The 21,769-nt window shown below is 35.6% G+C and overlaps 3 protein-coding genes across 4 annotated transcripts; 1 reads left to right on the top strand and 2 right to left on the bottom strand.

Annotated features, from left to right (window-relative positions):
- Positions 1-3,109: 3,109 nt before the first annotated feature.
- On the bottom strand, positions 3,110-9,424 carry LOC105167405 (protein ACTIVITY OF BC1 COMPLEX KINASE 7, chloroplastic). Its single transcript, XM_088884019.1, has 18 exons — positions 9,036-9,424; positions 8,019-8,618; positions 7,606-7,749; positions 7,381-7,506; positions 7,133-7,220; positions 6,973-7,060; positions 6,785-6,878; positions 6,454-6,508; positions 6,169-6,260; positions 5,917-6,087; positions 5,558-5,614; positions 5,300-5,383; positions 4,903-4,987; positions 4,582-4,643; positions 4,418-4,492; positions 3,977-4,081; positions 3,511-3,652; positions 3,110-3,388 (listed from the first exon to the last, which is right to left on the bottom strand). Exons 2-18 carry the CDS (start codon positions 8,601-8,603, stop codon positions 3,315-3,317), a joined length of 2,127 nt encoding a protein of 708 aa, XP_088740145.1. The 5' UTR covers positions 8,604-8,618; positions 9,036-9,424; the 3' UTR covers positions 3,110-3,314.
- A 1,880-nt stretch (positions 9,425-11,304) lies between these two features.
- LOC105167403 (Galactose oxidase/kelch repeat superfamily protein) lies at positions 11,305-13,226 on the top strand. Its single transcript, XM_011087105.3, has 2 exons — positions 11,305-11,539; positions 12,131-13,226. Exons 1-2 carry the CDS (start codon positions 11,510-11,512, stop codon positions 13,079-13,081), a joined length of 981 nt encoding a protein of 326 aa, XP_011085407.2. The 5' UTR covers positions 11,305-11,509; the 3' UTR covers positions 13,082-13,226.
- Positions 13,227-13,369: 143 nt separating this feature from the next.
- LOC105167404 (uncharacterized) lies at positions 13,370-15,963 on the bottom strand. 2 transcript variants are annotated; one of them, XM_088884194.1, is made up of 5 exons: positions 15,824-15,963; positions 15,654-15,746; positions 14,394-14,594; positions 14,158-14,300; positions 13,370-14,061 (listed from the first exon to the last, which is right to left on the bottom strand). In XM_088884194.1, the coding sequence occupies exons 1-5, from the start codon at positions 15,873-15,875 to the stop codon at positions 13,648-13,650; spliced, it is 903 nt and encodes a 300-aa protein (XP_088740320.1). In that variant the 5' UTR covers positions 15,876-15,963; the 3' UTR covers positions 13,370-13,647. The 2 variants fall into 2 exon arrangements, with proteins under 2 accessions (XP_088740320.1, XP_011085409.1); XM_011087107.3 differs by having other exon boundaries at positions 14,158-14,594.
- Positions 15,964-21,769: the final 5,806 nt, after the last annotated feature.

Below are 21,769 nucleotides of genomic sequence, written 5' to 3'. Positions count from 1 at the left end.
TTCAAAATTACAACTACACCCATAAAATTATAATTTTAATTAACTACACCCTTTATTCAGAGGTAAAATTTAAACAAATACCCCCTGAAAAACAATCGACTAACATCCCTCAAAGGGTCTAGCTGTAATTTTACAAAAAATGGGGATGCTTATGTGTTTTGACTTAACTTCATAATGTGTGAATGTAATTTACCCTAAACTAAATTGTAATTTAAAAATGAGTCTGTATATAATATACCAAATGGATATAATATCAGTATGTGAATACGATACATCTCTGGTCGAGGTGAAGCTCGAGAGAATGACAAAAGTTATATCTGGTATTTAAAGGGTGCATATTTATAAATTTTTATCTACCGTCTGAATAACATCCTTCGAGTACTAATAAAATCTTGTTGAAATAAAATGTATAATTTATGTAAAATTAATATATTTTATTTTACTTTAATGTGTTTGGAAGGAAAAAGAAATCTAAAAATTCAGAGTATTTATGTTTTAATTTAGTTGAGAGTAGTGAAGATGTTGATTTTCAACTACTAGTTGTTGGAAAATAGCTGCCATTGTTGTGTTTGTGTGTTGATGAGGAATTATAACATTTATTTTCTAACAATTGCAAAAGGGACAAAAATTAGCATTTTTCCAACTTTGTTTGGTTTTATTTCCATTTATTAAGTACGATTTTATTTTTGTATCGAATTCTGTGTGAAAAATAAAAATATATTTGAATTAAAATATCCCATGATATGCTTTTCTTACGAAAAGAATGAAAATATGTTTGAATCTTGATGTTTTATAATAGTTTTTTTTATTCGAAAGATGGAATATTTTTTTAATATATATATTTTTCGTATGGGAAGATGTGATAGAATGATTTTCTTTTTTTTTTTTTTTGTTAAATTTATGGTCCAATCTCACGAAAAAAAGGTCCAACCAAACACGAACCCACAATTGAAAATATATAAACTTAAAAATGGGGCCGTGAAAACAAAATCAAACCATACTCAATGATGTGTTAGTCTAGTGGTTAAGGTTAAGATTCGATGAATAAGTTTGAAATCAAGGGTTCGAGTATGTCTCACTTAATGTGTGTATATCTGTGATGGGTGTTTGTCTCATTTAATATGAGCTTCTTACCGTATCAATTTATTATAATTTAAATTTATTGCTGGAATCGATACACTTTATTAATTTATTAATATTGGTGTAATTATGTAAAGATGGATTTTATTAAAAAGAAAAAGAAAAAACCCATGAAAGTCTTTTGATGGTAAATATGCTAGCAAAACATTCAAAATACATACATAGGCATATGAATGAAAACTATGTAGATAAAGTAAATTAATTAAATTAACTTCAAGTTAATCATATTTTAATTACAATATCTATACTATGATCCCTCCTCCTCGTCCTCTCCCAACTCCTCTTTTTTTGAGGGTTCATCTAAAAGACGACGGGCAGCCACAATGGCTTGGCGCAAGCTCCACCTCTAACCGCCTGTGTAAGACGATGGACCAAAACTAGACCTCTTAGACGTGGCTTCAGAGGGATCATCACTTAGAAGGGGTTTTCCTCTCTTCAAGAGCTCAAAGGGAAGGAGAGGTTGATGATGTGGGTAGAATAAAGGAGAAGGTGGGATGTTGAATGCACTCCCTAGCCCAAGTAACCGCCCCTCATCAAGCAATTACCGAAGATATGGGCTCATGGGACCCCTAGCCGGAATGATGATATGCCTAAGCCATCAAATCAAATCAAAATTATAGCAAAGCGCGAGAAAATCCAAAAGTTTAGACGGCAAATAAAGACACCTGCAAAGGAGGTCCTTAGTGGTTAGAGGTAAAGGTGCTCCTAGGAGTGATTAGAGTATCCACCTACTCTAAGCAAGAGATGGCAGGACTACTCTTCCTTAGAGTGGGGGGAATTGTGTGATGTGTATGTCAAGGATGGCCCAAGCCCTAAATCAGCCCTATATCATAGATAACCCAAGAAGGAGAAGGATGACGCAAGCCCACTGAATTTGGCCTAAACTTAACAGAATAAGTCTAATTAACCAAAACAGCTGACCAAAGACCTTAACCAACCTAGATTAGTTGGGCCCAGATAAAATGCACGACCCAATAAGTGTTCGTCAAATCTAGCACCAAGTATCATGTTCAATTAGCCCAAATATTGACTTTCATCCCACGTGGCATCCCATCAGTGTCAACGTTTCTTAACAACTCAGATTACAATAGTTTGAGGAATCCACAACAAGGTAGGACTCCCAAGTCCATAGGCTCTTCATCAGCCTGGGATTCTCACCAACCTCCACGAGAGGCAGAGTTGGGAGGGGGCGATGGGGTTGGGACGGCGGTGGCGGTTGGGTTTGTTTTTTTATATCAATAAAAGTATATATTAATAAGTATATCATATATTTATATAAAAGATAATATTTTTATTCTTAGAAACTATGCCTAATCGTGAAAGAAGCGAGTGTATTACATCACCCCCTCTAAAGGGGTAAATTACTCTATTTTGAGAAAAAAACGAGAATATAATTTGATAATTATTTTTTCACAAGATGTAATTTGACATTTATTTTTTTATATAGGGCAATTTGCGTATATGCCAACTAATGGGGAGGTGGCTTATTTTTTTTTTTTCTAAAATTAATTAATATATTTTATTTCATCACTCGCCATGTTCGAATAACTATTTCCCACTCATCGATGTCTCTATTTCGAGTGCAGACGCAATTCTTTGTTGGTTTTGGAATAACCACTTCTGAAATTGAATTATATTAACATCCCGTTTTAATAAAAACAACAATTTATAACTTTTAACCCAACTGCAATTATTTTTTATATCTATTAAATTAATTCTTTAATTCCTCTTTTAACCTTAAGATTGTTGTTAGCTTTGGAATTCAACTTTGCTTTGTATTTGCATAATTAATAATGAAATCGTGAATCCAAACCTCATAATCGCTATTCTAAAATTAATTCTCTTATAATAAATAACAACTAAGCAAATTTTACTCTTGAAAAATCACCAACTACGTAATTTTGGACTTTGAAATTCTAATAGAAAAATAAAAAATCAAAATAAATGTGGGAAATTTATAACAATTGAAGGAATAAATTCACAATATATCTCCTCAAAAATAATTTCAAGGTTTTCACCTCTTGCATGTATACAAGGAAGAATATATAGACAAAGTAAAACAATTAATCCCATTATTTCTCGTTTATTTCTCGAATCTAAGAAGTTGCGTTCACCTCTTACGAGCGTCTAACTAACAAAACAAGTCGAAAGAGTCTATATATAGAAACAGTATGTCATATCATTTTCTCAAATTTATCGAGATTTTTCACCCTTTGCATGGATCGGATGAATAGAGCGAAAAAAATACCTGCATACCAACATTTGTTTATGATGATTTAAGGTTAAGTATGAAACACGAGTTATCTATAAACGTACACAAGTATGAAAAGTTATAAGACGAAAAATGTATATGAACGTCACAAGATTTACCTGCGCCAATGAACGAACCGCTTGCAACAATCCGACTGCCTTGCTTGCTCAATGTCATTCCGAGGTTGAGTAGGGTACTTCCTACAACTGTGTATATGGTTCCCATCTGCAGTATGGTTGCTTTCTGAGCTGCTCTCTCCGACTGAACAATACAGATTTTAATGTTATTTTACGATCATGTTTGGTTGGTGAGATTGGATCATAAATTTCACAAAGTTCATCCGATCACGTCTTTCCATGTGATTTAAATAGCGGTTTAAAGAGATTTAAATATAAGGTTTTTCTACGCGGAAACTCAATAGCGGTTTTCGTATTTTCAAGAGAAAAAAAGGGGTGTAGTTGCTTATAATCGATCAAAACGTTCAACATGTATAGAGAATTTCAAAAACTAAAACCGGTAGCGCATAAAGGGATATTCTCGGAAGTAATCGCGAAATCTTGATAAAAATTTATTAAAGAAAATCACCTCAAGAACTCGAACTCGGAGCTTCAGATCTCCAGATTCAAGCTGTTTCACAATCTCTTCTATCCGCTGTATTCGGTAAGGCATGGATATAGTATACGTTCTAGCCTGAAGTTTATCAAAACACCTTGTTATGAATTTTGCAACATAGATTGCGAAATGTTGTGAAAAACAAAATTCAGACACAAGAACACACATATGTTTACAAATGTTCCCTACATTTTTGTATTATATAATAGACCGGCAACGTATAATACTGCAGAGTTTACAAATTTTCCTAACAACAAAAGTTTATGCGAAAAAGATTTATGAAATATATATATATATATATATATATAATTATAACATTGAGTCAGGCTCCATACTCTGATAAGAATTAGCATTACCGTTGAAATTTCGAAATAAGAAGGCAATAAAAATGAGATAAAGGCCAGAGTAGAGTACATCATCAGCTTGTTTCCGTATTTCTTGAACAACTTGTGTCCCCGTCCGCTGCTGTTGTCTTAGACTTAGGAGCTCCTGTATGTATGTAAATTGGGCCTATTTTATATACGCGAGGATTTAGAGGTTTAAGTGGAAAAGAATAGCTGGGCGCAATTATATTTTACCTGTGCATACGGTGCGGCAATCTTTGCGAACGAAAAATCTGGATCCAAAGTGTATCCAATGCCTGAAAGAGATCGATCTCAGTAAAACCACGTTCGTGTTATGAAATTATGCAGACCTCCTCTCCAAGTTTGCAATGATTATATTAGAGCTTGTTTGACTAAGCTTATTAGAAACATCTTATAAGTCCGTTTTTTAAATGTTTTAAGAGCTTTAAAGATACTAATAAGAGGGTGTTTGTGTGAGCGAGCAAGGGATGGATATATATATGTATAGAGAGAGAGAGAGAGAGAGAGAGAGAGAGAGAGAGAGAGAGAGATTACCCTCGAGTGTCGAGAATGCCCTGATCACAAACGTGAAAGTGGAAGGAAACCTGAACGACTGATCGGTTGCTATCGCAAATAAATCCTGAAAAAAACAAGTTCACAATTTCCTTAAAAAAACTAGGATAGACCAATAAAACTAGGGTCTCACCCCTCGTCAAATACTTCACGGGACACAGAGTAATTGTCATAATCATTTCAACAATTTAATTCAGACTTTGTTTGCAAGCTTTTTAAATCAACGTTAAAATCATGCAGTTCGACTGAGAAAATTGTACAAGGATACTTAGGATAGAGGAATGTTGTGCTTCAGACAAAACACTTTTCCTGTAATTATTTCAAGATGTAAGAAAATAAGGAGAAAACGGTTCCAAGACGAGGGAGACTGCTTGCATACCTCGCCAATTGCCGACAAAGTTTGCTTATGATCGGGTCTTTGATTCAACAAATTATCCAAGAAAAACTGTATGGATCTCCTCACCTACAATCATAAAATTTTCCGGGTAAGACAACTATGGGAAAATCCAAAAAAGTGGACCAAATGTTATAAATCAGACAAAAGCTCGCAGTTTTTGTTTTTACTTGTCAGTTTCAAAATTAATTATTTTCAAGCATAAATTAAAAAAAGAAAAAGAGACATCGTCGAGAGGCATACTGGTGACATGTCCCCCGTGGGCTGAAGTGCTCCAAGATCTATCAGACTTTGCATAACCTGCATTGATAGCTTGTACTTTAGCTGCCATAATTTGGACAGATGAACTTGCTTTCTCGGAGAGATGTCTTTGTTCATAGATTATAAGACACATTGTAAAACATGTGCCCAAACTAGTTACTATCTGCAGTGGTTAAGCTTGCACGTAATGTTGGGTCAGTTGGAATCCAAACAGTACCAATAATCCTAAGGTTGTTTTTATTTAGTCCGATGAAGTTTCATAGAAAACAAATGCTTCTCAACTCTTACAACCTAGTTCGAATGCATAGTGTCGACTAATTTACAATCAAAGGAAAGCATACCTTCTTTGCATCCTTTTCATAAACGGCGTAGAAAAGTTCCAACAGCCTGTCCCTTGTGAAGGTCTTAATGTCTCCCATCATACCAAAATCATAGTATATGAGTGCTCCATCCCCATCAATAGCAAGATTTCCGGGGTGAGGATCAGCATGAAAGAAACCAGTCTTTAGTATCTGCAATAATAACAACAGTTCAGGAAAAAAAAAATCTGTTACAACCTTAAGAAATCGATTTGCATGAAGCTGACAAAAAACCTGAATTAAGTAGGCTTCAATAGCACGTGACGATATTTTAGATCGACTGTATCCCCTTGCTTCTATCAGATCCAGTTGGTTTATCTTAATGCCTGAATAAAATGGTGAAAATTCAAAGGATGTAAGAACGACAAGGCAAAAACCTTTTACCTTAAAAGGAGTCGGGATGCATGAACAATATGATCAGTATTAGTGGCTACAAGACAAGGTGTTGATGAGAACTAGAAACAACTGTGTCAATCGCAAATTTTTAATGTAGAAAGAGAAGATATCAGAGCAATATACCTGGAACATACTCCAACGTTAACACCTTTATTGCAGTATAATCCCAAAAGACCATCTAGAATGTAAGAAGAAAAGAAGAAAAGCAAACATCGTGTCATAATCTTATGCTATGCAAGAAGAACAAAGTAAATGTCCAAACATATCCATACCAAGCCCGAGTTTCCGAAAAATACATAGAATGTAAAGAACAAAAAAAACAAAGGGCAAAATATTCTTAAAAAAATTGAAACACAAAAAATAAATAGGGTCTACGAAATTAAAATCGATTATTGGATAAGAGAACAAGTCCGCGAAAGAGGGAAGGTTACTAGTCCTTTAGGAGGAAACATACAGGTACTCGGACCCACTTTATATTTCGAAAATCCCGACGGAATCTATCGGCATTCTTCGCTTCATTTACGTAATCAATTTCTTCATACAAAATCCTGGAATTTTAACACGTCAATTCATGAATAGATTATTACAAATACAATTGACGTTGCTAAATGATATGATTCTTCATGCTCCCGTCCAACTCACTTGGCACATTCTTCGTATATTCCGACCCAATCTCGACCACCTAGAGTTTCAGTTTTTTGAAAGTACTCGGCGATCATCTTGAAATTTCCTGAAGAACGAGAATGTTAGAACGCAAGTATATATATATATATGTATATGTCGAAAGAGTCTAATCACTTACGAAGATCGATGTCGAAAAGTTTCTTCAGTCCTGGTCTTTGAACTTTCACCACTACTTTCTCTCCGTTGTGTAGGACAGCCCTGTGAACCTAACAACATTTTTGGAAAAGACAGTCAGAATAACTGGAACAATATGGTAATAATTTACATCGACCAATGTTTTCTCAATACTACAATGGTAGAGACAACATATTGCATGAAGTCGCAATTTAGGACATGATCTCAGAAATCTAAACACAAAACAAACACCTGACCAAGACTAGCAGCTGCGATTGGAACGTCTTCGAACTCCTTGAACAACACATGAATTGGAGCACCCAATTCCTTCTCAATCAACTTCTTTGCTTTGCTTGGCGGGAAAGCAGGTACTCTGTCCTGATAGGACAATATGGCGAAACAATTTGGACAGAAATCTCATCAGTCAAGAATGCAACATTTCCTAAGGTCACTTTTGTCCATAAAATCATAGTGTACCTGCAATTTGGCAAGCTCTTCAACAAATTCTTTCGAAAATAGATCGGATCTTGTGGACAATAACTGCCCCAGTTTGATAAGAGTGGGACCAAGTTGCAGCAGAGAATCCCGTACCCATGAGGCCGTTTTCCGTCTTCTTGAAACCTGAAACTAGGTAAAGCTCATAAACATGTAGAGCTGAGTAAAGATGGCAAGTGGCTGCTACAACATGATATATACTTGGGAAATTCTAGCCTGAACAGGAATCTGCCAGTCCCAAGCAAATCACATATGAATTACACTTGTCATATAATTGATGCACAAGTAACCAATTACATTTCAAGTGTTATAACATGTGTCATTTGATTGTTGGATCCAGCTGACCCTAGTTCAAGTAAGAATTTTACATGTATACCATGTCGCAATAAGACAACCTGCTTATCATCGGTGAAGCCTCCAATGTAAGTCCACTTTGCATTGTCCAGAAGAACACGCACACGCAACGCAATGACAAAGGACCACACGTCAATAGTTCTCTGAACGGAGTTATAATTCTCATTCGCCCAGCTGAAACCTTCATCGGAAGGCAAAACATTCGGCCCTTCAACAGGCGGAAGCTCTTTAGCCCTCGGCGATCTCAAAAGGGGCGGAGTGGGGTCTTTCTTAACGAGGCTTCCTCCTTTAACTACATTGACACCGTTAACATTCTTGACGGATCCATTTACAATCTCCGGTGTACTTATGGATGGCGACATTCGTTTTCTGATCTCAGTCGTAGGCACCATTTTGATAACTCGGCCATTAGGACCTGGTTTTGCTGGCAATTCTCTCTCCTGCATTTCAACTTGAAATCTAGGGAGTTTCCTAGGTTTAACAAGATCTTTTACATCATTGTCCAATTCTGAGTAATTATAGTTCACCAACGAACTCGAGAAAGTAAGATTGTCTCCTAGTTTTCCATGATGTATTAACTGTCCAATGCGGCAACAGCAGCTATGAGAAGCCAGTATTGCCGCCATTCCAGATCAAAAAACCTGAAAAAGATCGAAAGCCGGCCGATATATCATTAAACAGACCGCAAGAACTAATGTTATGAACCGTAACTGTCCTATCCAAGACAATCAAATCCAAGAACTACTTCCACGAGAAATTTAACATTGAAAATGTGAAAATGGCAATGAAATCCGGGAGCAAAAACCTTTTCAATGAACTGACATTACGCTGTCTATCAGTGAAAATTCTCGATTTCTACATGTTTTGTGTGCTTCAATTGTCACAAGAACTTCTTACAACATAAACACAAATCAAACAATCTAGCAGACAACTTCAGACAAAAAGTTGATGGTAAAATACCCAGTTCTAGATCAGCACAGGAAGCAAAAACCTTAATTCCAATCAACTCACCAAACATAAAAACACCCATAAAAGAAGAACCAAGAAAATAGCCTTACAGTTAAAAACTGAAGAGAGGAAGAAGATCAGAATCCAGAAGCTCTTGGAACAGTCACAACTCAAATCCCTCCATAGTATTTTTGAAAACTCCGATGAAACACTGTGCGCTGCAAGATTTGATCAGTAGAATGGAAAATGGGAATCCCACTTTCAACAAGTGTGTACAACGTTTGACCATTACCGGTACTTAAAAGATTAAAAAAAAAAATAGAGAAAATTAGACGCTCGCAAGCGTTTATTTCATTTGGCCTTCAGTTCTTCTATTTGGTGCAAGTGTGTGTCTGTGTGTGTGGAGAGGTCAACTGCTGTCCCCGTTCACGACAAAAACAACTGAAAGTGGTTTGCCTGTTGCCCGGAAAGTTGCCGAATCCTCAATATTTCTTTTTACTACTTAGCCGATACGCACATCTAATCACAAAGATTTGAAATAAATTTTAAACATAGAAATTAATGTACAATTAAAAGCGAAGTAAGTGATTACTATGTACAAAAGACTATTTGAAATAAATTTATCATAAAATTACAATTATCTTTCTTGATATTTGACATAATTATATATCTGTTATCGTTATTTAAAAAATTATAAAACTTTTTAATTTTAACGTTCATTTAACAACAAGCTCGTTTTTTAGTATCTATTTGTTTTTTTTTTTTTTTATGTTGAACTGATCAAAATGTTCTTTTGAATTATATATTATAATTATATATATTTTTTAAAATATTTTTATAAGCTAATATGAAAATTTATTTTACACACCCTCAAAATTTTTTAATAGTTTCTTTATAAGAAAAATCTAGTAGGGGTAAAACAGTGTTATTCAGTTTATGGGCTACATAATTATTTTTTACTTGAGAGAGATATTTGTAATTTTTCAAATAATGAGAAAATATTTGCAATTATACCAAATTTTGGGGAAAATAGCTGTAATTTATCCATAAACGAACATATATATTGGTATAAATAATTAAGGATATAATTTATAGTTTTAAAATTTAATGTTGCAGTGTCACAAATCGTGAATTATAAATAAATATTTTTTCCTTTTTTCATATTAGTAGAGAAATTTCGATTGGTCTTAATTTCTCTCAACAGCCTTACTTTTCACTAAATTGTGTGGCATTTAAAGTTTTTTGATCTCTTTAAAATTTGAAATTACTTTACCATCTCATATAAATTGAAATTCCTTTTTGGCCGCTCCCGAAAAATATAAATTCGGATCGACCCACATTTAAGGATGTGCACTGTGCAATAAATCAATAATGCTACCCAAAATTTGATACATACTAAATACTAAATTAAAATTTTAATTTGATATTCAGAAATTAATTTTGATATTAAAATTTTAATTTAATATTATTTAGTAATTAATTTTGACTAATTTTGATATTCGTGGGGTATTGGTCTTTGCCTAGTCCCCATCACCGCGGCCCCTCCCCATCCCCCCGCCCCAGTCGTCGCCACCCCCAATTCCCCCCTTCCAGTAGCCGCTCTCCCCCTCCAGCGTCGATAGCCGTCACCACCGCCCCGTCCCTCCAGCCGTTCTCTCTCTCTCTCTCTCTCTCTCTCTCTCTCTATGTATATATATATAGTTAAAAAATTATATATATAAATATATTACATATATATTTTGAATTAAATTTTATATAAAATATATATTATTTAAATGTACAAATAAATCTATATGATTAATTGAATTAAATAAAATCTAGATCGTTGATCTGTCATTAATTTTCAAGCTTAAATTCAAATCAGATCCAACGGTGGTAGATAATGCAAATGTAATTTTATAAAAGTATATTTTTCAAAACATATAGAAAAGCGAGTGTGACACACGCAAGCACATTAAGGTTTTTTTACTTTATTTTTTAGAACATATAAGGTATAAAATTGCTATTTTTTTCTATATGAGAATAAGTTGCAATTTTCAATATCACACAATAAATTGCATTAAATCCCAAGTAAATAATAATATTATTCTTGTAAGTTAATGCTAATCTTACATCACTTTTGTAATAAACATTCCGATTTCCATACACAAAGAGTTATTAAAAGATTCTCAAGACAAGAACATTAACAGCTAATCACTCAATTAATTAAGGCATTTAACGTTTGAAACCATGGGCTTGTCTACCTACTGACGCTGACAAATCATGCAATAAACTCCACTAGTCCTTATTCTGAATTTGATTAATTAAGATTATCTTAAACTAATCAAGATTATCTTACATGTTTATTCCATGAGGCATGATCTATGCCACTCTCGGAGAGTATTAAACCCTTTATGCCCTTCATACATGCAAGGATTTTGACTCTGATATGGGTTCATGGCATGTAGTTTGAGCCAAGATGGAGGGCATTTTTGGCCCAAATTTTCGGTAAATTACTTGTATAAGAGGGTGTGGGGGGGTTGGAATACTTTGGAAACTGTGGAGGGGAGAGATTTGAGAGCGAGAATCAGCAGTTTTCTTGAAAATGGTTGTTGGAGAAGGCAAATGGGTTAAGGTCAGTACTGTCTTAATTTTCCCTTTGGTTTTGGAATTTTTTATATTTCTTGCATTTTATTTGCAAGTTTTAAAGGAATTTGCTTTGTGGGTTTTGATTTTGGTGGGCAGTGGAAGTTCACAATTTAGGCAATTTATGTCATGTAATCGTAGAAATATATTCATCTGATGGAATTGTTAGACTTTAATCAAATTCTTGGATTCATTGCTCTGTCAACCTTATAGTTTCAGCCATTTGATGATTCCTATATTTCTTGTTTTTATTCATTCTTAAACCTTGTCCTTATTATGATGAATTACATTGTCAGGGCAGATCATGGTTTCTCATTCTAGTACTTGCTGGTTTGTAGTGATCCCAAGTCTTTTGTGTTAGGAATTGGTTGTAGTCAGATTGTGAGCTGTCTAGAAAATATGAAAAGAAGTCTGTGAGATACAAAATTTAGGTGGTTAGTAGAAATCGCATAGTTGATCACTTTCTACCAGGATTTTTCTTGAATGAATTGTAATAAAAGGTCACCCGTCAACTTTTTATATTAGAGTCTGGATGAAAATCGATTTGAACAACTTATGATGAAAATCGACATGTTTGCAGTTGGACCAGAAAGGGGCAGGGCCTGGAGCAAGAAGCTCACACGCCATTGCAGTTGTGGGACAAAAGGTTTATGCATTTGGCGGGGAGTTCACACCGCGAGTCCCGGTGGACAACCACCTCTATATGTTTGATCTAAATGAACAAAAATGGTCAGTGGCTGAGGCAAAGGGTGACATTCCTCCGCCTCGTGTTGGCGTCACAATGGCGTCCATTGCTGAGACAATCTATGTTTTCGGAGGGAGAGACGCCACACACAAGGAGCTAAATGAGCTCTATTCTTTTGACACGTACACAAACATGTGGACTCAACTCTCGCCCGGTCCTCCTCATCGAAGCTACCACTCGATGACGGCGGATGAGAGACGGGTTTACATCTTTGGAGGGTGTGGCAATGCTGGAAGGCTCAACGATCTGTGGGCTTATGATGTTGTCGACAAAGAGTGGATTGAGTTCCCTCTTCCGGGGGAGAACTGTAAGCCTAGGGGTGGGCCAGGATTAGTGGCTGTGCTTGGGAAAATTTGGGTTGTGTATGGTTTCTCTGGTGTGGAGCTTGATGATGTGCACTACTTTGATCCAAAAGAAGGGAAGTGGATTCAAGTAGAGACGAGCGGGGAAAAACCAACACCGAGGAGTGTGTTTTCGACTGTTGGCGTAGGGAAGTACATATTTATATATGGCGGAGAGATTGATCCAAGCGACTTAGGCCACCTCGGTGCCGGTAAATTTTCGGGTGAAGTTTATGCACTGGACACAGAAACACTAGTGTGGAAACGATGGGACGATGGGTCCGGTTCTGATTACCATCCAGGGCCACGAGGATGGTGTGCGTTTGCAAGTGGGCGGAGAGACAATCAAGAGGGGTTGTTGGTGTACGGCGGCAATTCACCTAGTAATGATCGGCTCGACGACATTTTCTTCTTCACTCCTTGCTTGGAGGGTAATGGGAAATGATGTTTGTTGATATGACATGTTTGTGTGGTGGTACCTGAGTTTGAATGTTGTGTGTGTACTATGTGCAGTGACTTAACTTATGGGGCAATCAATAAAGATGAATCATGCAGCTTTTATGTATCAAATGTAGAAACAAATTTGTTCATTTTTCAACTGTTGAAGAAGGGTCACTTTATTTTACATGATAAATCTACAAATTCAGCACTGCAATTACAACATTTGCCTCGGACAAATAACCAAAATCCAAAGTCCAAAGATACCTTAAAGAAGAGACTCAGACACATGGACTGGAGGTTCAGACAGGAAATCAATGCACATTTTATATTCCTTGTTTTTCTGACAGAATCACTTGAATGCCACATGAAAAAAGGTGAAGATCATCAACAGAAAGCAAAATCCCCTATACATTGATGATGTTTGGCTTCTGTCCGATATTCTTCAGAGACAAAACTCTGGCAGACCACACTGTCTGAGGTATCTTCCAAGCAAGCAAGACACAAAATGCAAAATGGAAGACAACCCAAAATGCTAACATAAAAGCTAATTAACATAACAGTAGAGGAGGCCTAAGCTTCCTTGAGATCTGAGCCTTGACAATCTGGAGTGAGATCCTTGCTGGGAGAGGGAATCGTCGCCTTAAGCTTCTTACGGCACTCCCAAACAGTCTGGTCAAAGATATCAGTGGCCTCATCCATCACTAGCCTCCGGAAAGCAACAGACTTCTTAAACTTCTCCAAGTTTTCACGTTTAACCTCCTCCAGGAAGTTCCAGCCCGCCTGGGACCCAAGGAAACTTCTTCCTGTAGATGCTTCCTCCTTGAAAAGTTCCATCCATTGATCACGTTCTTTCTTTATCAACTCCAACTCCCCTTTGAGGCGAGATATCTCCTTGCTCGACTCCTTTTCCGCTGTCTGTAATTGAGTTACCTCCTGCTGCAAACACTCAAAACGCTGGCGTAAAGTCTTGGACAAGGTGGCTATCTGGAGAGGAGACAAATCAAGAAGATAGGTGAGATCATAAGGGAAGGGGCTGAAACAAAACGGAAGAATGATTAATCATAGACAAAAGTCACGTACTCTAGAGGCTGAGCTGCACAACAGCTGGTCCAAACTCTCAAACTTGAGGTTGTCAAACTGAGTTGCATCTTGTTCATTCACTGCAAACCTGATTCTCTCACATCCCAAGGCCATATCGTCTTCATCCCAAAGAAGATCCACGCCTGACAAGCCCATGCTACCGTACTGGTGAGGCGGACTCTCTAAGAGACTATTTCCAGCAAATTTAGGAGAAGGAGCTGCAGAAGGGGATGAACCTGGGTGCCCATCATTCTGGCCCAAGCTAGACGAGGGGGGATGAGGATGTTTAGACCCTCTGGGGGTAGGAGGGACTGGAGGAGTAGGAGAAACCAAGCGCTCGATGTCTTTGCTACTCTCTTGGGGAAGACGTGATGAATCTCCTTGTGATGCATTACTCAATTTCGAAGTTTGAACTTTCTCTTTAGTAATCTCTTTTCCTGTGGAATAAATAGAAAATGAATGATCAAAAGTAATCAGTTCGATAAAAAAATAACAAGTGCATGATAACTTGTCCACATCCGTGCTAAGTTGTGATGAACCTATGTGCAACGCTGCAAGAGCATGAACTTGTTGGAGAGCAATCTCTCCTCTTATGAAATAATAGGAAAATGAAGGTTAAAAGAAAACTGAACAAAGTAAAATTTGAATGGATAATAATGCAAAAGCAATAAAATAACAAGCAGGATACAAAGAGCCAAAGGAATAGCCCCCAGTAGAGTAAGGTTGGCTGGAGCAACAGTTTTTACCAAGAGCCCACTAAAACCGAAAGTTGGCTGGAGAAAGCCCTATCAAGTCAAGAGCATCATCCAATAAAGTTCGTTCACTTTAAAAACCAGTGGTTGCATTGGACAGGGTCATCCCAACTGTCAGCAAGAGCCTCTAACAGAAACCACCTAAGTTTCCAAGATCCCATGGAACTTGGAACTTCACCTAAAAACCTATTATTTACACCAGCATTCATGTAATATAATCCCAATACTATTATTTCTTCAAAGTTTATTTTGAGTGTTTTTTTGTTTGTTATATCTAAGTTTATTACTATAAGTTTGTTAGTCATATTATTATTTAGTTTTAACTACTCTTTTTCCTAGTTACAAACTTTTGATTGATTTAATTTATTAATTCCATAAAACAATCATAAATTTAAATAATTATTCAAAAAAATACCCCAAGTTCATAAATAAACTGAGCCTGATTTAGGCCTCAACCGGGTTGGTCCACGGGTTTATGTTTAAAAATGACCCCAAACGAGGGCTCATTTAAAGGGCCGAGATCAATATTAACAGTACTGAGCGGGTCCTAAATTGAGTTTTTATGAGGTGATTTCAGTTGATTCTGGGCAGACTCGGCCCACCATGTACCCCGAATTGTGTAAATAGTTTGGCAAATTGTACAAAAAACAAAACGGAAATTAGCTAGAAGGCAAAATAAGTTTTACCCATAATATGAATACATAATGAGAAGGGGACATGGTAGTGAAAGTGATAGCAAGATACCTAAGTATTTGAAAGGAGACGAGGTGGGCTTCCCCACAGGAGTTTGGGAATGTGAAAAGACATCATCTTTCTTGCAAACAACAGGTTTTGATTCTGCATAGTTCGAAAGACAGATTTTTATACCCCTTTCTTTCATAGGAAAAACTACAAAAAGGCAGAGAATATACAACCTGAATGTGGGGTGGAAGGTGTGCTTTTGCTACTGTTCGCCTTCAACTCCATGTGTGTATGTGACTGTGAGAGAGAGACGTTTTTGCTTTACTTATAGAGATTTTGCTTTTGGGCTACAACTTTTCAATTCACTAATGGCCTGAATGCAGCCCACAGAGGTGCTGTTTTCATGGATATATCCAAGTCCATAAATTAATTTAAAGACTCGGGTACAAATTTAGCCAACATTATTAGATTCAGATTCATTCTCAAATTTATTAAAATAACATAAATTGAGTTTGGACGGAGTCTCTATCTATCAATATTTATAGGTTTATATACGAAATTCGGATAAAAAAAAGTATATTTATTTTTTTTTCAATTCAATTGGATTATTGTTTTTTCAGTTGATCTACATTCAAGTGAACAAATATAAAAAATTTAAGACACCATAAGATTATTTATTTCGTAATTCTTTAATCATGTATTTTTTAATTAATAAATAATTAAATAATTAATTATATAAATATAATATCGTCCTTGGTATATTTTTCAATATCTTTGATGCGTTCGAAAAATGTACGGATTCAATAGATTTGAACAATCGTTTAAGGCTTGGACTAAGCGAATGTAAATCCTAAAAGGGGGGACTTGAAAAAAGGCGTTAGCACTCCGACGCCCAAGTTAGTATTGGATTTGAGATTGAATAAAGCTAAAAAGTAAATAAATATAATTGAAATCGAGATATGGTAAATAAGTCAGTGAATAGTGCAAGAACATGTGATAACGTGCTTGTAGAGTGCTTAAAAAATGCTTAGAGAATGAAAGAGGTGATTTGGGAGTAAGAGAAGTGTGAGGAACGTGAGGAGGACGTCCCAAAAGTGAAAAAGGTGTCAGGAAGTTTGTTAGGGGGTGTGAGAGACGTTAGAGGGTTTTTGGGAGATCTCATGAAGGTGTCCTTCGTATAGAGGAGTAAACCTGTATTTATAAGGGAGGTCCCCTGCTGTGGGATTCTGCACGTTCCCTCTATTATCGGGAAGAATGGATAAAGTTTGTTCGAATAAGCCATAATTCGTTCTTATCTTCGGTTAGGTGTGCCTTTGAATGCTTATCTTGGAGTTGGGGGACCATTCATCAGTGAAGACTCATAACCGTTAAGAAGTCCAAGTTGTCAAGAAATCTAGGGCTTTGAGGGGACCTCCCTCGTCCGCTGGGACTAATGTCTTTCTTGCTAGGGTTGATATGGTTCCAAGATGGCTACTGACACCTAGGCCAACTGGATGTCACGGTGGAGTGTGAGCTGCCACGTGGGCCTTTTGGGCCAAAATTTTATATTATTAAATTCAATTGCTATTAAATATGTAGATTTAAAAATTTTATTAGATTATTTTGTATAATATATAATAAATGATATATTATTTAAAACATTCTACCGAAAGAGTTATTGTGATTAGTCTCAATAATTATGAATTTATTGATACAATATAGGTAAAAATAAAAAAAGAATTTAATTTAATTTAAAATTTATTTAGTCTTTTGTTAATTACTTTGTCTTGAATAAAAATGTCAAACATTATACAACAATATTATGAAGGAAGAAAGAAAATAGAAATTGGGTTTAGCCCTACCCAAACCCAAAAAATTGAATCCAAAATAATGGTATTAGGTCTTGAGGGAGTTGGGTAGGGTCTGAGTATTATTTGATAGAATAGGTCTTTTTATTGGTATGGATCTACAAAAGGTCTTACCCTATTCATTAACACCCCTATATATATTGAAAATGATAATAGACTTGGATTAGTTTTCAGGTCCTATATGCAAGTTCGCATGTCGATTGCATGTCTTATCTTGTTCCGACCTATACTTAATAAATACTAGTAATTGTGGCACAATCTATGTGTTGCAACTGTTATAAATATTATTTAAAATAAAATATTTATTATTTTGATAAAACATATATAAAATAATAAGTTAATATTGAATTTATAAAAAAAATATTGACAAAAAAATGAATGAAAAAAATAACTTTTGAAAGATAATGGGGGAATGAGAAGTTAGATGTGTGGGCGGGGAGTTTATAAATAAATTGATAAATTAATTAAAAATTAAAATTAACATATAAAAATAATTGAGACACTAATTCACCCCTCTTCAATTATATATACTATAGATTCATAATAAGTTTCTTAATTTTCTGTCCAAAATATTAAGGGATTGTTTGTGAGTATTTTAGGAAAATATTTTTCAACTTTTGGCTCCCACAAAGTACTTTTAAAGTATTTGAAATGTCAGATTATGTTTCTAATTAAAATGGCTAAAAAAGTACTTTCTAGCTGTTTTAACTTTTGTGTAAATAAATTCAACTTTATATTTGACGACTTTACGCTCATTATAATAATCTTAATTAAATTTTATTATTTTTAATTTATTTTTAAAATTGTATATATAAGTTGATGTCAGAATTTACAAAAAAATAGAATGTTAGCAATAACTAAATTTATACTTTCACATATTTAATATTTTTATTTTTTTATATTTTATATGCGATATCATCTAATTATATTCACTACAAAAAAATCATTACTGGAATGACTTTTTTTTTTTAATAAATTTGTAACATATTTTTTTTAACAACTTTTGTAACGTAAAGTCCTACCGCGGCTAAAAAGGTGTTACAAAGTATTTGTAACGGCCTAATTAAAAACCGTTACAATTTGTAATGACTTTTGTGACTGCTGATTGTAGTCGTTACAAAATTAATGACATGAAAAAAAATTAATTTGGAACTGCTTTTGTAACGGCTAGGTTGGATTTGATATAATTGTTATTGTAACGGTCTTTATAAATATATTTAGATATGGTCTGTAGATATTTAGAATGATTTTTATAATACCCTTTGTAACTATTTTGTATTATATTTGTATATATTTTTGGCACTGCATTTATAACTGCTTTTTACATTGCTTTTATAACGGTGTTTGGAACGGCCTAGTTTCTAATTAGTAATTATTTTTGGCACATTCTTTGTAACGGCCTGACGATTTTACCTTTTATTGGTATATTACAAAAAGCGCTACAAATACAGTTACAAAAATTATTTTTTAAATATATTTTAATATTTATTTTATTTAATATATTTTAATATTTTTTTATAAAATTAAGTAAATAAATTTATATAAAAACACATATAATATAACAAAAAATAATAATTTAATTATAAAAATTAAAATATTATTACAAAATTATATTTTTATAAAATACAAAAAAAATCCTAATCTAAATTATTATTCCTAGCTGCCGCATGTTCGTCGTCGCTAGAGAATCGAGCCAGCTGGGATCGACGCTTCTGATGTTGCACTCAAGTGCCAACGCGCGATCATCTATGTTGGGGTACTGCAGTTGTGGTGGTGAGGATGGGGGAGCAGTCGACTAGGTTGCCTAGGATGGTCCAGCAATTGAATGGTGGGCCTCGGAGTCAAGACCGAATAGATGGTCGTCTTTCGGCCACTCGCTGTTGACATCCAGACTTGCTGCTCGTTTGGGGCCATGGAGCCTTGAGAGGACAATGGAGGCTCTTCATTGTTGTTCTGTTGTCTCTGGCTTTCCTCCATCATCCTTAAGAACATCTCCTGCGAACATGTTAAATAATTAGATTAAAAAATAATATAAAATTAAAAGAATAAGTTACATAATTTTTTTAATTACTTACCGCGACCTCATTTGACCTCGGGCCGCTCCACTAGCCGTATTCCTTCTTTTTGTAGACCTTCTTGAACACCTCCATTTGAGTGAAGGGCGTCCGAGTTGTGTCTCTTGTTCAAAAATCAATTTAAAAAATGATTAGAAATTAAAAAAATTAAATGAAGTTACTAATACACGTTAAACTACTTACCATCTTCCGCTTGTGCGCCCCAACGGATGACGATCCCCAGCTATAGACGGTCGCAGTTGCTTTCGGGTTGGCGGCCCGATTGACCTTATTTTTGACCGATTGTCCCTGGAATTCTGTGCTCGACTTGAATTCCAAGAGCTAGTACCAAATCTCCTCGGCGAGCTACAGTGGTCGGGCCAACTGGTTTTGTGCGTTAGCGAACCGCTGATGCAGGAACTTCCCCACCTGCGACTTGACGAGTTTGAACATCGACTCGTCGTTGCAGTCCCACTAGTACGACATCTAAAAATTGACAAAAAGAATATATAAATATTTAATTTAAAAATATAAACATTACTTAAAATTAAATAATATTATTATTACCTTCAATTTTTGGAACCAGATTAGCTGGTGCTCTTGTGGGATCTGCGATATGTTGGCCTAGGAATGCGGATAATACCCTTTGATCGCATTATTGATGGTCGTGTGAAAATCGCGGTCCGACATGAAAATAATAATTAAAATATTAAAATCAATTCAAAACTAAAAAAATATTAAATAAATTAACTAAATAATTCTACGTACCTCTCATCTCGAAGGCTGATGAAACGCCTCTGAGCCACTGGGGAAAGTAGTGGCGCTGGTGGTGGTGGTGCATCCTACGGTCTCGCCGGGGCCTGTGTACTGCTGGCTCCTACCGCCGCATCTGACCCCACTGCGGGAGAGTCTGCAGGTTTCGGCGGGAGCTGGGAGACTCCCTCCGAGGATGGGGCGGCCGGAGGTGCATCCACTGGCTCATCTTGGGGAGGGTTACAACCAAGGGCCCGAAGACGGCCCCAGCCACGACCTCGTCCCGAGGGTGGTGGAACACTGATTGTCATTAAAATTTGCATTAATTAAGGCCCTAATGTTTTCCTAAAATATTTACAAAATTTCATTAAATTCCATTATTTTTCTAAAATAGGCATTAATTAATTATATAAGGTCCATTAATTAATTTCCTAGAAATTGCATTTAGGTCCAAATTTCGCCTAATATACATTGATGACCGATTTTAGCATAAAATTCATAATTCTCCTAAAAATTGTATTTAGGTCCAAATTTTCCGTTAAATTACATTAAGGTCCAATTTTTTTGGTCTAATACATATTTCTCCTAGAAATTGCATGGAGGTCCAATTTTGCCTTAAATTTTGTTAAGGTCCATTTTTTCCTAAAAAAATTACATTAAGGTCTACATTTATCCTAAATTTACATTATGCTATATTTTTCTCTATAAATTGCTCTCAGGTCCATATTTTTCCTAAAATTAAATAAAATAAAAAAATCAATTTTTTTTAAAATTCTATAATTTTAAAAAAAATTCAGAAATATTATATAAAAATTTTAAAAAAAGTTTTTTTAAAATTATAGAAATGAAAAATTACACACTAATTTTAAAAATATTACAGAAATTATACATAATTTTTAAATTAAATCAAAGCAAAAAAGTACAAAAATTAAAAATAGGGGACTTACCTAGTGTGGGGGGGGGGGAGAGAGGAGGTGAGAGGTGGGGCACGGGTGGTGGGGCAGAGGCGAAGATGGCAAAGAAGTATAGAGAGAGAGAGAGAGAGAGAGAGAGAGAGAGAGAGAGAGAGAGAGAGAGAGAGAGAGAGAGAGAGAGAGAGAGAGAGAGAGAGAAGTGGGGCAGGGGCGAAGGTGGGGTAGGGTGGGGTGTGCAGGCGGCGGTGGGGCAGGGGGTGGAGTAGGCAGTGGTGGGGAGAGGAGAAAGAAAGGAAAGAAGTGGAAGGAGAGAAAAAGATTTGCAAAAGTTGTATATATATGATATTTTTGAACGGCCAACTTCGGGGACTGGTACGACTTCCTCCGGTTGATATGCGATCTCAGTCCATTTGGACTAATCAACAACTCTTCGAGCCTTGATTTTGCAGATATCCATCCAATCCGCTTTGTCCCTCTTCATACTTGGGTACTCAGTATAGTACACTTGTACTGCTTGTTATGCAAGTACGAATGGTTCATTCCTTTAGTACACCTTTTTGAAGTTTACATCAATGAGGTGATAGCGTGGGTGTACCTTCATGCCTTTTACT

This window comes from Sesamum indicum, linkage group LG8 (assembly GCF_026168435.1).
Source record: "Sesamum indicum cultivar Baizhima isolate 11 linkage group LG8, ASM2616843v1, whole genome shotgun sequence".
NCBI lineage: Eukaryota > Viridiplantae > Streptophyta > Magnoliopsida > Lamiales > Pedaliaceae > Sesamum > Sesamum indicum.
The sequence above is the reverse complement of the archived record's forward strand: the minus strand, read 5'-3'. Positions and strand labels throughout refer to the sequence as shown.